This window comes from Heteronotia binoei, chromosome 2 (genome assembly GCF_032191835.1).
Source record: "Heteronotia binoei isolate CCM8104 ecotype False Entrance Well chromosome 2, APGP_CSIRO_Hbin_v1, whole genome shotgun sequence".
NCBI classification, from domain to species: Eukaryota; Metazoa; Chordata; class Lepidosauria; order Squamata; family Gekkonidae; genus Heteronotia; species Heteronotia binoei.
This window is the reverse complement of record NC_083224.1, coordinates 57,241,552-57,257,106: the sequence shown is the minus strand read 5'-3', so window position 1 is coordinate 57,257,106 and position 15,555 is coordinate 57,241,552. Positions and strand designations below refer to the sequence as shown.

The window sequence follows — 15,555 nt, the reverse complement described above, 5'->3', positions numbered from 1 at the left end:
CGTGTCCCACTGATTCTCCTCATTCCACCAAGTTTCTGAAATTCCCACAATGTCTATGTTTTCTCCCAACACTAAACATTCCAATTCACCGATTTTACTTCGAACACTTCTAGCATTTGCATACAAACATCTATAATTTCCCAGGCGAGCTAGGCCCGCCACCTTCCTCCTGCCGCCTCGAGACTCTGGCAGACAGTCCATATTGTTTGTCACCTTCACAGTGGACAACTCTGGTCCGTTACCCGGTAGAAAAATAGCAGCTAACCTTTCATCTCTTTGAGACGAGTCCTCCCGAACCAGAGACATTTCATCTCCTGTCGGCTTTCCCCCAAAATTTAGTTTAAAAACTGCTCTGCCACCTTTTTGATTTTAAGCGCCAGCAGCCTGGTTCCATCCGGGGACAAGTGGAGACCGTCTCTTTTGTACAGCTCCCGCTTGTTCCAGAAAGCATCCCAGTGCCTAACAAACTTAAACCCTTCCTCCTTACACATCATCCACACATTGAGACTTCTAATTTGTGCCTGTCTCTCCTGCCCTGCACGTGGAACAGGTAGCACTTCTGAGAAGGCTACCTTGGAGGTCCTGGCCTTAAGTCTCCCCCCTAGCAGCCTAAATTTTTCCTCCAGGACCTCACGACTGCATTTCCCCACATCGTTGGTGCCAACATGCACCACGACCACAGGTTCCTCCCCAGCACTGTCTATCAGTCTATCTACTACACGCGTAATGTCCGCTACCTTCGCACCAGGCAGGCAAGTCACCATACGGTCAGTACGCGGTTTCGCCACCCAGCTGTCTACTTGCCTAAGGATCGAATCACCAACTACCAACCCCCCCCCCTCCCCCTGCTCAGGGATGGTTCCTTGGCGCGAAAGGATACCCACTCACCAACCGAAGAGGTCCCTTCTAAGGGCGCATTCCCCTTGTCCTCAGCCCGGTGCCGTTCCCTCTCGACCCTCACGCTCTCTGGCAGCAACGGGGCTGCTACGTTCAGAGCGGGGCTCATCTAATACGCCCCCGAGAGTCTTCCCCAAGTGCCTAACTGACCGTCTCTGCTTCTCCAGGGCAGTCACCTCGGCCTCAAGAGTACGAACTCGTTCTCTGAGGACCAGGATCTCCTTGCATTGAGCACACACCCAAGACTTCTGTCCTTTGGGCAGATAGTCATACATATGACACTCAGTGCAAAACACTGGAAAGCCCCCAACCCCCTGCTGGCATTCTATCTTCAATATCAATATATATATATATATTAAAATATGCAGTCCTCTTTAAATGCTGTTTAAGTGGCTCCCCTTCTGGAGGGTCAACTTACCTTATTGGGAACTTACCTTATTTGGCCACCTTCAAGAGGGTTTTAGATAAAAATATGGAGCAGAGGTCCATCAGTGGCTATTAGCCACAGTGTGTGTGTATATATAAAATTTTTGCCAATGTGTGACACAGAGTGTTGGACTGGATGGGCCATTGGCCTGATCCAACATGGCTTCTCTTATGTTCTTAAACCATAGATCACATAGAGAGCATAAAGTCCCAAACAGAAACACTGTTTCTAAGGATGACTCCAACAAATTATTTGTAAAAAGTCTATAAGGAGTAACACTATTCAGAAATAAGTTCCAAACGGAGTCCTTCCACTGATGTTGGCTTCTGAAGGAGAATTTTTGCCTTCACGTAATCACCGGCTGAAATCACGTTCCGCTGCGTCTGCAGCTTCTTCACAAAGCCAACTGACAAGGTCCTCAGACCAGCCTCTCTCAAACGCCCAAATTAGAATTTTCAATTTGTCGGAGTCATCCTTAGAAAGTGTTTCTGTTTGGGACTTTATGCTCTCTATGTGATCTATGGTTTTGGAATAGTAATTGGATATTTGTACATAATACAATATATAGATTTTGTAATATTTGCCTAATTGTATTTCTGACACAATTGTTTTTAGATCTCCAATGGAGCAAATGGCTGCTACCCAGTGCTGTTTCATCACTGGGAAATTGTTCAGGATAAAAACTCACCCATCTTCTCATTGCAGTTCCAATATGAATCAGGGTGATGTAGGTGATAAGAGCTCTGTTAATTAAACTTCCAGTGTCTTGTGTAGCTGACCCCCCCCCCCACCCTCGTGAGTCACAGGCTTTGTCACTTTTGAGAGCAAAACCAGAGCGTCATACTTGCAATCCTCAGCTTTGCACTTCCATACTTCTAGTCTAGAGGACAGGGTAGTCATGACAATCAAACATCCAATTAAAATCAACAGTGATGTACCTATTAAAACTAGTACAAATTAAAATATTGCCACAACTATGCAGGAATTGTGTCACGTCAGAGATGTCCTCTTATTAAAGCATTACAGAATTCTTTGGTAGTCCCTCACAGAAAATACTTTTTGTAGAGACATTTCTCTAACTAGTATTTGCTAATTAAAACAAATTTCAATTGGTTCTTCAAGTATTAATTTCTCAGTGAAAGCCATATAGTGTAAAACATTTCCAGGAACACATTTAAAGACTATGGAATGCAACTACTCAAACAGCAAAAATGATCATACTTGCACTATGTAAGATCTATGCTAGGGATCTTAGTTCTTGAAGTTAGATCTGCAGGTGCCCAACCAAACACTGTGCTTTGAAACACGCTGGCGCAAGTTAGCTACTTAAGTGTGTTTGCTTCTTTCTTTTTTTACCCTCCTCCTGCTTTGAGCTGTAAGAAATTCAGATCCAGAGGGTTGACAGCCATCACCAAGTTATCCCTTTTGACATTATTGTACACTGTGTGTATGATTCCACATGGGTAGACATGTTAGTCTGTAGCAGCAAAATAGAACAGCGGTGGTGGCATGTCAGAGACTCACATAGTTTTTGCTGGAATAAATGTTATTAGTCTTTACATTGTTCCTGGGATTCTGCTTTATTTTCCTTTTGTTTGTGCCATTTAGGTACAAGCTCAAGTATACAGAGGAATTAAGAGACTCAAAACTGCCAGTGACAGATGTGCATTAAATCTTGGCCCACTATCAGCAGTTTGTAAATGGCAGGATCCAAAATACAATTTATACCAGCATCAGTTTCTAAAGAAACAGTTTTGATCCATTTGTGTATTTTTAATCTGCTTCCCACTGAAAATTTTCGTTCATACCTGAGAAGTTTTATTCTCATCAGACAATGGAGGAAGCACTTAAAGTTTAATGAGAGATTTTAATGGAATTTGCAGTACACAAGAAAAGCATCTTATTTTCTTTCTCCATTAGTCACCCAAATCAAGCAGTGCAAGAGACTGGCAATGTGTTTAAACATGCACACCCACCCACACCCAAAAGCCTTATTCATTCAAACACACACTATCATCCCACTAATGGACCAGACTCCCATTCTAATTTGTTCAAGTGTATTTCCAGATAAAATGTTGAATCTATCCAGCTTTTGGACTCCATCTTATGCAACTCCCCTCCCTACTACAGTTGCTTTCCCTCTTGACTTTTATACATGTAGCCCCATTCTAGGAACATCTTTTTTTAGTGTCCCAAAAGTCCTCTCCTTCCTTTCTTTACCAGTAAAAAAGTTAATTGGATCCAACCCATACACTTGTATTGAACAAAGGGAGATGTCAGAAGGTAGCATTAACTCAGGTGTCCTGTAAATTGTAAGGAGTATGACTGCTCAATTGTCAAAGAACAGACTGAATAATTCACCTCTCTCTAAACACTGAATAAAATGTACCTCCCATTTTAATTCAGAAAAACACTCTGAACCCTACCTAGTTCAACAGGGAGGAAAGTTTTAGCCTAGCTTATTCTTCTGTGTGCTAATTTTCTACTTGCAGGGAGGTTTCTGATTTATGCAAAGGTGCCCTAAAGATGTTGAATGCTCCCAACCTGTAGTCTGAAGCAGCAGAACCCATTCTACTATTTTGAAATCCAATTTAATATACTACTTAGAAACCTCATTCTGGTACATCTGTTGATCAGGCCTTAGGAATGACCTGCATAGAAATAATTCACCAGAAATTATACTGGAATCAGTTTCCTTTTTCAAGAGGTATGCAAGATTTACCACATGCTGAACAATGAACCCCAAGACTTGACAGCAAAATGTTATATAATTTGTAATTTAAACATCTATGATTTGAAGCACCCAGCATGACATAATAAATTGCTGAATGAGTGAATACTTCTATACGACAGAATATGCTGAATGAGAGAATACTTCAAACAGCAGTCTCAGATGCAGAGATTTAACTTTAACAGATTTGATGTTCTGGCAAAATGTCAATAACCTTTGGCAAAATTAAACATTAAAATTCTCAATAAGAAAATTTCCCCCCTTATGAGATATTATCCTGTATGTTAAAGTGACTATTTAAAAAAAATAAATTCAGGCACCTAATTAAAAAGTGGAATGCATTTTCCAAAAACATAGTTGGAATCTACCACAAAAGATATGAACTCTTGCTTCATGAAGTTCTTCTGTCTTTCTCCAGGCACTGTTTTATGAAACTGGTACTCAAGCTTTGGGCACAAATGAAGCCAATAGGATAAGAGTTAATGCAAAAAAGTTCATACTTTGATTGTTCACGGATAGCTGTGCTCAAGCTGTCACAGCATTTGCTTAAGCAAATAGGAGAGACATTCATTTCCCCCTGCAGTTTCCATCTGATAAATTGGGGGACTACACAATGATCTCATGTATCCCCACTGCTTCATCAGTGCACTGCCTACAGCTTGAAATACAATGACCAAAATGCCCTTGGAAAACAAGTGTGAATTTGAATGTATACAGCACCAGAATAAGAAAATAATGATTTACATTTGATTTTTAGAACTGAATTTAAAATTTCTTCATAAAAAAAGTATAAAGTTTCTTTGTAAAAAAACAATATTAATTAAAAAATCCGTGGCTTTCCATAAAGGCACAATAGAAATTAAGGCAACAGAAGCAGCTTTGGAATATATCAATATAGGAAGGCTTCTCCTTCCAATCAGAGACAGGAAAAGCTACGTAACAGCATGTAAATGGTATAATGTATGCATCCATACACATATATAATGGAAAATTATACTGGTTATATTTCCAACACTTCCAAGACAGTTTTTCTTAGTGAATGGCATCCATATGTAGTAAAAAAAATTTTTTTTGGTTACCTGTGGTACCAAATAATTGTCATATATGATGTTCTTGTAATGTAAGTGGCATGATATGTTTGGATTTCTGCACAAAAAACCCTACAATTATGTACTAAGAATAATGCACATGCTGCTAATCTTTAAACCTACCTTAGTGTGATTATTCTTTCTTTCAAAATATTCAGTGAAGGCATGTAATCTGAGTAATAAAAATATGAAGGAGGCGTGACCCATGAACAGTGCGATTCTATGCAAAATTACTCTGCATAGGACTACAATGTGAGATAGAAGGGCCAGGACAAGAAGCCATATGGAGACAAAGCAGCATGCTGCAAGTCCTACCACCTCCTTATAACCTCACTGAAATATGACACTGTCTCTTTAAGGTGCAATCAGGTCCCAGTGGGTGATCCCCAAATTTCGAGGGCTTCTCCCCGCCACAGACCAGCTGGCTGGAGGGGTAAACCCATCTTTTAAACAGGGATATCACCATGCAACATCCTTGACGCAATGACGTGACCTGGAAAATGATACCATTGTGTTGAGGATGTCATGCAGGGGACACTGGTTTTTGGCCAAACTCTATGGTTTAAGCCCAATTCAACCATAGAGTTTGCTCCAAAACCAGAGCAGCCCCATTGTGATGTCCCCAACATGATGCCATCACTTCTAGGTCACACCTTGTGTCAGAGACATTATGTGACACCTTGTCCACCCCCCAGAATGCCCCCCAACTCCACCAGTCAGACCAACAATGGGATCTGGCAACCCTCCCTGTAGGGGGCCAGCTACTTCTGGCTGAAGGAGGGGTCTTTTGGCTCCTGGAGAAGACAGCCTATGCAGAAGCAGCCATTTTGTCTTGTGTCCTAAATAAATTGTTAAGATCTAAAGTCTCTTCATTCAGAGCCTCCCTGAGCATATGCCCTTTGCATCACATGACATTGCTTCTGCTATGTATATACGACTTCAGAAGCTATACTACTAAATGGCATTTTCACATATTACTTTTCAAAGTGCCTTACTGACCCTGACTGCCTTTTTAAAAAAAAATAGCTTTATTACATTCCTCCAAAGTGCTTAGGGGACACACATAGACTTCTCATCCCTCTCATTCTCACAATAACAACCCTGTTAAGAGTGTCAGGCTGAGAGACAGTGATTTCCCCAAGGTCACTAAATGAACTTTGTGGTTGAGCTGGGAAATGGAGGGCCTAAAACCTTATCAGCCTAATGGTTAATCTGGCCCTGGCTGCACAGCATATGTAAGTGCATAGAATGCAAACACTTCTGACCAGAGTAAGCAATAGAGATGCTCATTATTCTTCAAATAGCCAAGAACACTAATAATATATTGCCTGGAGATATACCTGTTCCTAATATATATATGTAGATAACTTGAGATACCCATACATTCCCAAAGGAATAGGTCTAGTAATCTGCTGATCAGAGAGTAGCAGAAACAAGACTCTTCCTTTCCTATGTAATAAATGAAAATAAAAGTCTTTGCTTTATGTTGGTTTTTCTGAAGGTAATTTCACAGGAATCAGGCCAACCATCTTAAAGTAGGACACCAGCTGCTTGGGAACTTCAGCCAAGACTGTCTGGGAAAGAGCCTCACGAGGAGCCTGAAGAAGGGAAAGAAAAAAAATCAGTGTTCTAACGCACACTCAGAAGCTACTGTATCCTACATCCCACACAATACAAGGAAAAATGGAAGGCAAGTAAGCTAGGTTGCTAGATTGGTTGGATCAGAAGGCAGGGGATGGGGCTTACCTTTCAGGGAACAAAGAGGGAAAGCAGGAAAGAATCTTGACATGCTAACATCACCAGGAAGTGACATAGGCACATCAGTGACCAGGGGCAAGACACTCTGTTTTGGGGGCAAAAATCTATGGTTTGAAGTGAATTTTATAACACTGTACATTACCTAGAGCCCCACAAATGTGGGGATTAGGCGATGCATAAATAGAATAAATAAAATTCTACCATAGTTTTGCCCAAAAACCAGAGTGTCACTCCCTTCCCATGTCACCAACACGCCTACATCCCTTCCTGGTTTTATAGCCATGTCACGTTTATTTCCTGCTTCTTGCCTATTGGGGGGAAGGAATTCCCGCTGCAGAGGAGTGCCATGCCAGAATCAGCAAAAAATGCTGAGAAAACAATGTGTTTTTGCCTCATGTCCAAAGTTCAATAAGCTTGGTGTCAGGTGAACTGCTGTGGAAAGGGAGTATCCTGATCAGGCTCTGATTCTCACCCAACTTGCTTCCACAAACAGACAAGGCTTCAAATGCAGATATCAAGTAGGAAGTCTAAAATGGAAGTGGGTCGTCTTTCAAACATCCTAGTCACAAGTTTGTGATAGCTTTGCAGGTAATAACCAAAACTTCAAATTCTGCTCAGAAACAAATCAGCAGCCTGAATACATCTCTTAAAACTGGTAAAGGTGCATTTCCTATTAAGTAAGGTATTTTAAAAGATAAGACTTCCTCCTGCAGGCTGCAAAAACTAGAGCTTGAAGAAGATTTACCACTCCCAATTTTTAAAGCATATTTAAGAGATCCAGTGTGTGTGTGTGGGGGGGAATGAGCTGCAGCCTCCCCCCCTTTTTGTGTCATCCATGGTGCAATATTACACCTGTATTACACCAGTAATCACGGTTAGCCACAGTGAATCATGTTTAGCCATAGAGAGCTTTTCATCCAGAGTTTGCTTTAATCCAACACTCACAACTTACATTCTGGAATTTTCTGAAAGGCACAAACTGAACAATATCTCTTGCAGCTGGCTCCCCTGCTAAGGACTTTAGGACACCATCATCTCCATCCAGGAATTCCATGGCCTTAAACTCAGCACTGCCAACTCCAACAATAATAATAGACATGGGCAGTTTGGAAGTATTCACAATGGCTTGCCGAGTTTGGTCCAGATCAGTAATCTCTCCATCTGTGATTATCAGCAAGACGTAGTATTGCTGCAACGAATCAGATCAGTCAGTGGAAGCTTAACTTCAAAATATAGGTAAAATAATTGTAAACAGAACTCTAATGTCAGAGAATCACTGCAAGGACTGCAGGATGAGATAGAACAAAAAAACAGGGACTCTATTTGCTCACAGATTTAAAGCAAAAAAATATAGTATTCTGGGTATTATAGCTTTATCGCAAAATCTTTTCCATCAATCTCCATTATATAAAAGTAAAAGCATAAAGAAGGATTAAAGTGAACAGACTCACAGAAGCAGTATTTTGTTGAGCGGAGTGAGCAGCAAACCTAGCAACATGGTTTATGATTGGAGAAAAGTTTGTTGGCCCATAGAGACGAATTTGTGGTAATGCCTGGCGATAGGCATCCACAACTCCTTGGATTCCTGAAATGTGAAACAGCAAGAATCACTGCACATGTGCACATAACTGTTGCTTAAATCTGGCATTGTTGCAGAAGAATCAAGATGTCTGTTGTCAAGTCAAAGCTGACTTTATGGCTACTTGGTGAGGTTTTCAAGGCAGGAGGGTTCAGATGTGGTTTGCCATTGCCTACTTCTGAGTCATGGCTCTAGACTTCCTTGGTGATCTCCCAGCCAAGGTCAACCCAGCTTAGATTCTGAGATGTGATGAGATCTGGCTAGCCTGGGCCATCCAGATCAGGGCTCAAGATGTTTATCCACTAAGAAAGAGGAAGCGAGCTCTGTCTTAAATTTGCACCTGAATCTTGTATAATGTTTTAAGAGCTGCTAGAATTAAATCAGAAGCATTTATACTACATACAGTGTGTGTATTTATACTAAATACAGATTGTCAAACTGTCTCTATTACTAATCTCCATTAAGATTCCAATATACTGTCTGGGAAATAATGCACTTTGGGAACAATCCTATGCGGGTGTACTAAAATTTAAACCCCATTTCATTCTCTGCAGCTAACTTCCAGAAAAGAGTTCTTAGAACTGCAGCCTTTGTGTCTCATAAACACTACTAATGAATGCTAAAGTGCTGTTTCACTAGCAGTGCTACAGTAAAAAGCAACACTGCTGAAGCCCAATCTACTTTAATTCAAAAGGGCAGACCACAAAGCTCTTTCCTAGCTTTCAACATTAAGAAGAGAAGGAGGAGATTGGATTTATACCCTGCCCTTCACTTAATAGTCTCAGAGTGGCTTACAATCTCCTTTCCCTTCCCCTCCCCACAACAGATACCCTGTGAGGTAGGTGGGGCTAAGAGACCTGAGAGCACTGCTCTTGGGGAACTTGTGACTGACCCAAGGTCACACCAGCTGGCTCCATGGGGAATCAAACCTGGTTCTCTCAGAATTTACAATTCTAACCCACAATTTTTGTATAATTAACATGTGCCTTACATGCACAGAACAATTAATCCTAAAACAAAAGTTTCATTTTTAAGAAAGCAAATGGTTTTTGGGAGGGGGAAGACAAGAATGGCCCCTCTGATGCAGAAGCTGAAAGATACCTGGAAGACCCAATCCCACACTATTAAGTCTTGGCTATGTCAGGCAGTACATATTCCTGCCTTTCTTCATGTCAGCTAATCTCTTTTCCTCTACCTACATCCTCTCTTATGTTCTTTATCTCTTTTTGGTACCTGTAGGACCATTGTGACTAATAATAGCAAAACAGTTGTAATTTTTAGTGTCCTCTGTCCTAACTTATCTAACCAGGTTTTGTGCTAATGAAAAAGGGAGTTTGGGAGGGGGGGTTGTCTCCTTTGACCATCAAAAAGGCTGTCCTGCGAATCATGAGACTTGTATGGTTAAAAGCCATATGGGACAGCTGTAGTAAGGAGAGGAGATCTGGGCAAGATTGACCAAAGATGGCTGGATCCAACCCTTAGACTTTGTTCCCCACCCTGCAACAGAATCTCTAAAAAGAACCACAGTTCCATTTGTATATTAAGATAATGCCACATACCTCACTCTTAAAAAAGTATATTGTTACTGAACTAACCTTGACAATAGGGGTTTGTAGGATTAAAGTTCAGTGCAAACTCATGTGACACCTGAGGAAACCAACAAATCAGATGCAGTCAGATATAACCAGAACACTTAAAAATAAATATGCAGCTTAAAAAGAAGCAACAGGACACCTCTGTAAACACCTTCAGGTCTCAGTGGGAAACCAGCTATAGCATACAAACAGCCCCTTAACCATCAATATCATGGTGAGATCACATCAAGACATGAGCTCAGGCAACGGAACAAAGTGCCAATTATGGCCACTGATCAACATCAGCAACACTGTCAGAGGACTGAATGTCTGTGTTCCCTGCACATGGAACGTTTACACATGTGACAGCATTGTTTAAACATCTTACAGGAACGTCCATAAGTAAGGACTGGTTTGAGAGAAACAATAAAGGACAGGTTTCTTACCTGTAACTGATGATCTTCGAGTGGTCATCTGTGCAGTCACACATATGGGTAATCCGCAGGATCGAGCCCATCTCGGAGAATTCAAAGCAATCCTTAAGCGTTATTTCTGGCGCGCCTTTCCCCTCGTCCCGGGGAGGGGGCAGCGACTGCGCATGCCCAGACGAGGGGGAGGCGGCCAGCCCACTCAGTTTCTTCCCGCCGCCGGGTAGGTGAATAAGATGCAATGATGTGAAAGTCCAGCAGCGGGGAAGGCTGGGTGGGTATGTGTGACTGCACAGATGACGGTGGCTCAGTGGTAGAGCATCTGCTTGGGAAGCAGAAGGTCCCAGGTTCAATCCCTGGCATCTCCAAAAAAGGGTCCAGGCAAATAGGTGTGAAAAACCTCAGCTTGAGATCCTGGAGAGCCGCTGCCAGTCTGAGAAGACAATACTGACTTGGATGGACCCAGGGTCTGATTCAGTAGAAGGCAGCTTCATATGACCACTCGAAGATCATCAGTTACAGGTAAGAAACCTGTCCATCTTCATCGTGGTCTCTGTGCAGTCCCACATATGGGTGACTGGCAAGCTACCTTGCAGGAGGCGGGTGCTGGATCTGTAAAGAAGGTCTGCAAGTTAGAGTAGAGTAAGCAGAATAAATTTGTACTCACAAAGACCGCAGAAGACTTCAGTCGAAGATTGATCTCAGCACAGCCTGCCCAAAGGATGTGTCACGCCGGGCACGAACGTCGAGAGCGTAGTGCGAGGCGAAGGTAGATGGGGACGACCAGACCGCAGCAGTGCAAATGTCCTCCATCGGAATGCCCTTACAGAAGGCTGTTGAGGTTGCGACCGCTCTGGTGGAGTGAGCTCGCAAGTGCTCAGGTACGGGCTGCTTAGCCAGTTCATAGCATAAAGATATAGTGGAGGTAATCCACTTGGAGAATCTTTGAGTCGAGATTCTCGCACCCTGATTATGGGTAGCATAAGAGACAAAGAGTCTATTGTCCTGTCGGAACTGCTTAGTTCTTTCGATGTAGAAGGCCAGAGCTCTACGTACATCTAGGTGATGCAGGGTGCGCTGGGCTGTGTCTGTAGGGTTTTGGAAAAACGCAGGTAAGACGGAAGGTTTCCCAAGATGGAAAGGCGATACGACCTTAGGCAAGAAAACGGGATCGGGGCGCAGCACCACTTTGTTATGGTGAAAAATAGTATACGGAGGGTCCGACCTGAAAGCGCAGATGTCGCTTGCTCGTTTGCCAGTAGTGATGGCTACTAGAAGGGCAGTCTTCCACGTCAAAAGTTGTAAGGAGATGGAACCCATAGGTTCAAATGGTGGCTTCATTAACTGACTGAGGACCAACGATAGGCTCCAAGCAGGTTGTATTTTGCGAATTGGAGGGTGAAGGTGGAGGATTCCCTTCAGGAAGGCCTTAGTGGCGGAGTGCGAGAAAACAGTGGAGCCCTCAATGCATGGATGGAACGCAGAGATAGCTGCCAGGTGCACTTTCAGAGAGGAGTGAGAGAGACCAGCCTTGGAGAGAGTCAGGGTGTAAGTTAAAATCTGATTGATATTGGCTGACTCAGGTCGAAAGGAATGTAATTCCGCATACTTAGAGAAACGTTTCCATTTGAGGTTATAGGCTTTCCTGGTAGCCGGTTTCCTGGCATTGAGGATGATATGACGGACTTCTGGTGTGAGAGTTAGGAATTGATTCTCCATGCTGTAAGGCGGAGGAGGGTAGGGTTGTGATGAAGAACCCTGCCCCTCTGCTGAGAGAGGAGGTCTTGAGTTTGCGGGAAGCGGTGAAAGAGACCTTGAGACAGCAGGAGGAGAGTGGTAAACCACGGTTGACGTGGCCACCAAGGAGTCACTAAGATGCAATTGGCACTGTCCGTCATGATTTTCTGCAATACTCTCGTAATGAGAGGAATTGGTGGAAACATGTACAGCATTGGGCCGCTCCAGGATTGCAGGAAGGCGTCCCCTGCTGACAGTGGAGACGGTTGGCCGCGGGTGAAGAAGTGTGGGCAATGAGTGTTCTCTTGCGTTGCAAAGGCATCTATGTCCGGCGTACCGAACCTCTGAAACACGGGAAGGAGATAACTGCGGTTGATGGACCACTCGTGATCGTTGATGGGATGTCGACTTAGAGTGTCCGCCTGAGCATTTTGGACTCCGGGTAGATGCACTGCAGATAGGAAAATTCCGTGGGCAATGCTCCAGTGCCATAGGCTCAAGGCTCTCTTGCACAGTCTGATGGAAGCAGTGCCCCCCTGTCGGTTTATGTAGAAGACAGTTGCAACGTTGTCCGATGCAACTTGGACATGCTTGTTGTGAAGTGATGGAAGGAAGGACCGCAGAGCCCTGTGGACTGCCATCAACTCCAGACAATTTATGTGAAGGGAGCGTTCGTAGTCCGTCCACTGGCCTTGTACGGTGAGCTGTCCTAAGTGGGCTCCCCATCCCCACTTTGAAGCGTCCGTAGTGACAATCACCGAGGGAGGAGTCCGAATAAAGTACATTCCCTTGAGAAGGTGATGGCGCACAGTCCACCATTTGAGAGACGGATTGATGTGAGCCAGGACAGTGAGCACAGTGAGCTGATGTTGACGCTGAGGATGAAAGGTCCTCACAAACCAAAGCTGAAGAGGGCGCATATGTAGTTTGGCAAACAGGAGCACAGAGGTGGTGGCGGCCATGAGGCCTAGCATCCTCTGAAAGGTGAAAGCTGTCTGGGAACAATGTAGGACAATGTCTCTGGCCAGAGACATGATGTGTTGTGCTCTGTCTGTTGGTAGATATGCCTTGCATGACAGAGTCGAAAGATGAGCCCCTATAAATTGAATGGATTGAGTAGGTGTTAGGTTCGATTTGGAGGCGTTGACTTGAAGGCCCAGAGTGGCCAAGAGGGACAGTGTCGCGGAGACGTCGGACTGGAGCTGTTCCTTGGAATGGGAGACGACCAGCCAGTCGTCTATATAAGGGTAAATGGAGATGCGCTGTTGTCTCAGAATCGCTACTACTACCGCCATGCATTTGGTGAACACTCTCGGGGCTGTGGAAAGACCGAAAGGAAGGGCACGGAATTGGTAGTGTTGATCCCCTATGGCGAATCTGAGAAATCTCCTGTGATGATGGCTGATGGAAAGGTGGAAGTATGCATCCTGGAGGTCTATTGAGGCCATCCAAGCTTGTTCTGGGAGCAATGGGAGGATGGATTGGAGTGTGACCATCCGAAATTTCTTGAGATGAATATGGTGGTTGAGTTTTCTGAGATCTAGAATGGGACGCAGGCCCCCGTCCCTCTTCGGAACGAGGAAGTAGCGGGAGTAGAACCCCGTGCGATGGTATAAGGGGGGAACTGGCTCTATAGCCCCCTTGGCCAGCAAGGTTGCTACTTCCTGGAGAAGATGGGGTGACGGAGGAGTAGAGATGAACCTGCGGTGAGTTGGGGTCGAATTGAACTCTATTGAGTACCCGTTTAGAATGATTGAGAGTACCCAGGAGTCGGATGTTATGGTTTCCCAGTTGTGGAAGAACGGCTGCAGTCTGATGTCCGAGCGATGAGGTGTTGGAAGGGGAGCAGGAGAGTCAAAGAGACTGCTTATTGGTGGGTGTTGTCTTCTTTGAGGTCTGAGGGCGAGCCCTTTGTTGGAATGGCTGCTTAGTCTGGGCAGGCTTGCGTCTCCAGGGCTCATTTTGACGTGGGGATCTAGACCGTTTGAAGTAATTGGGCCTCCAAGGTCTTTGTTTGGAGATGGATTGTGGCTGAGTGACTCCTAGCCGCTTAGCTCGTTTTCTGCTATCGTCGACGTTGGAGAGAATGTCATCCGTGGTAGCATTAAACAGTCCCAGACCATCAAACGGCAAGTCCTCAATTTTGAATTTGATGTCCGGCTGCAGAGAAGAAGACCTGAGCCAGGCGTGCCTGCGCAGGGCAATGGCCGAAGCTAATGTCTTGGAGGAGCATTGGGCTGCATGACGGGCAGTATTTATCTGCTGCTTGCTCACTCTAGAAAGTTCTTGCAGGGCCTGATTGGCTTGCTTTTGGGTAGCTTCCGGAAGGGCCGTGACCAAAGAGCTGAGTTGTGTTGTAAGGTTGTAGGCGTAAGCTGAAAAATATGCCATGTAATTATGTATCTTGGTAGTAGCAGTAGTGAGGGAGTAAATCTTTCTCCCAATGGTATCTAGTTTTTTACCCTCTTTCTCAGGGGGAACAGGGTGCCTGGTTTGTTTGGATTTTGAGGAAGAGTGGACGATCATAGAGTTGGGAGCCGGGTGACTGAAGAGGAATTTGGACTCCGGCGCATGCACCTTGTATAGCGCCTCAACTCTCTTGGACGTCGGCGGAACAGAAGCCGGCTTGTCCCAGGCTTCCTTGAGAGTTTCCAAATGGACTGGTAGCATAGGGAAAGATGATCCCGTAGGGAGGTCCGCATGAACAAGGTCATAGACCACGTCAGAGACTCTAGGGACATCTGATGTTAATTTCACATTAAGGGATGTAGCCATGTTGGAAAGAAGATCAAGGTATGACTTAGGGCCCTTGGATGGAGAGAGGTCTGCCGGCTTGGCTTTGTCAGAGTCCGGAGAGTGGAGGTTTGAAGCTGAGGAATTGGATGATACGGATTGTTCAGCCTCCGAGTCGTCCATGGTGTCAACCTCTGGAGTTTTTCTGAGCTGCTCAGGTGCAGGAGGCTCAAGTACAGGCGGTTGTGTCGGATTGATAGGGGACGGCAGTTTAGGCCTGGAGTCATGGAACTGATGAGGAGATCGGTCTCGGTACCGAGGGCGGTCGCGCTCGTGGGAGTAATCCTTGTAATAAGGCCTCTCTCGGGGTCTGGAGTCCTCACGGGACCGATAGTGTTCTCGGGTGCGATGTCTGTAGGAGCCAGATGAGGGTGATCTATAGTATCTGTGGTATCTGCGAGGAGATGGTGATCTAGACCTCGAAGTAGAATAATAGTAATAATGATCCCTGCGTCCACTTCGGGATCTATCATCTCGGGGCCGAGGGGGTGCTCTCGGAATCGAGGGGTCCCTACGTCCACTTCGGGATCTATCATCTCGGAG

The 15,555-nt window shown here is 44.5% G+C and overlaps 1 protein-coding gene across 10 annotated transcripts in view; it reads right to left on the bottom strand.

Moving 5' to 3' along the window:
- Positions 1-3,171: 3,171 nt before the first annotated feature.
- The window catches only part of RBM12 (RNA binding motif protein 12), a 91,047-nt gene continuing 78,663 nt past the window's right edge, over positions 3,172-15,555 (bottom strand). For all 10 annotated transcript variants that reach the window (XM_060231053.1, XM_060231052.1, XM_060231051.1 and 7 more), the window contains 4 exons: positions 10,076-10,127; positions 8,353-8,486; positions 7,854-8,090; positions 3,172-6,741 (listed from right to left, as the gene is read on the bottom strand). In XM_060231053.1, the coding sequence (XP_060087036.1) occupies positions 6,625-6,741; positions 7,854-8,090; positions 8,353-8,486; positions 10,076-10,127 (540 nt within the window). In that variant the 3' untranslated portion in view covers positions 3,172-6,624. The remainder of the gene's footprint in view (positions 6,742-7,853; positions 8,091-8,352; positions 8,487-10,075; positions 10,128-15,555) is intronic.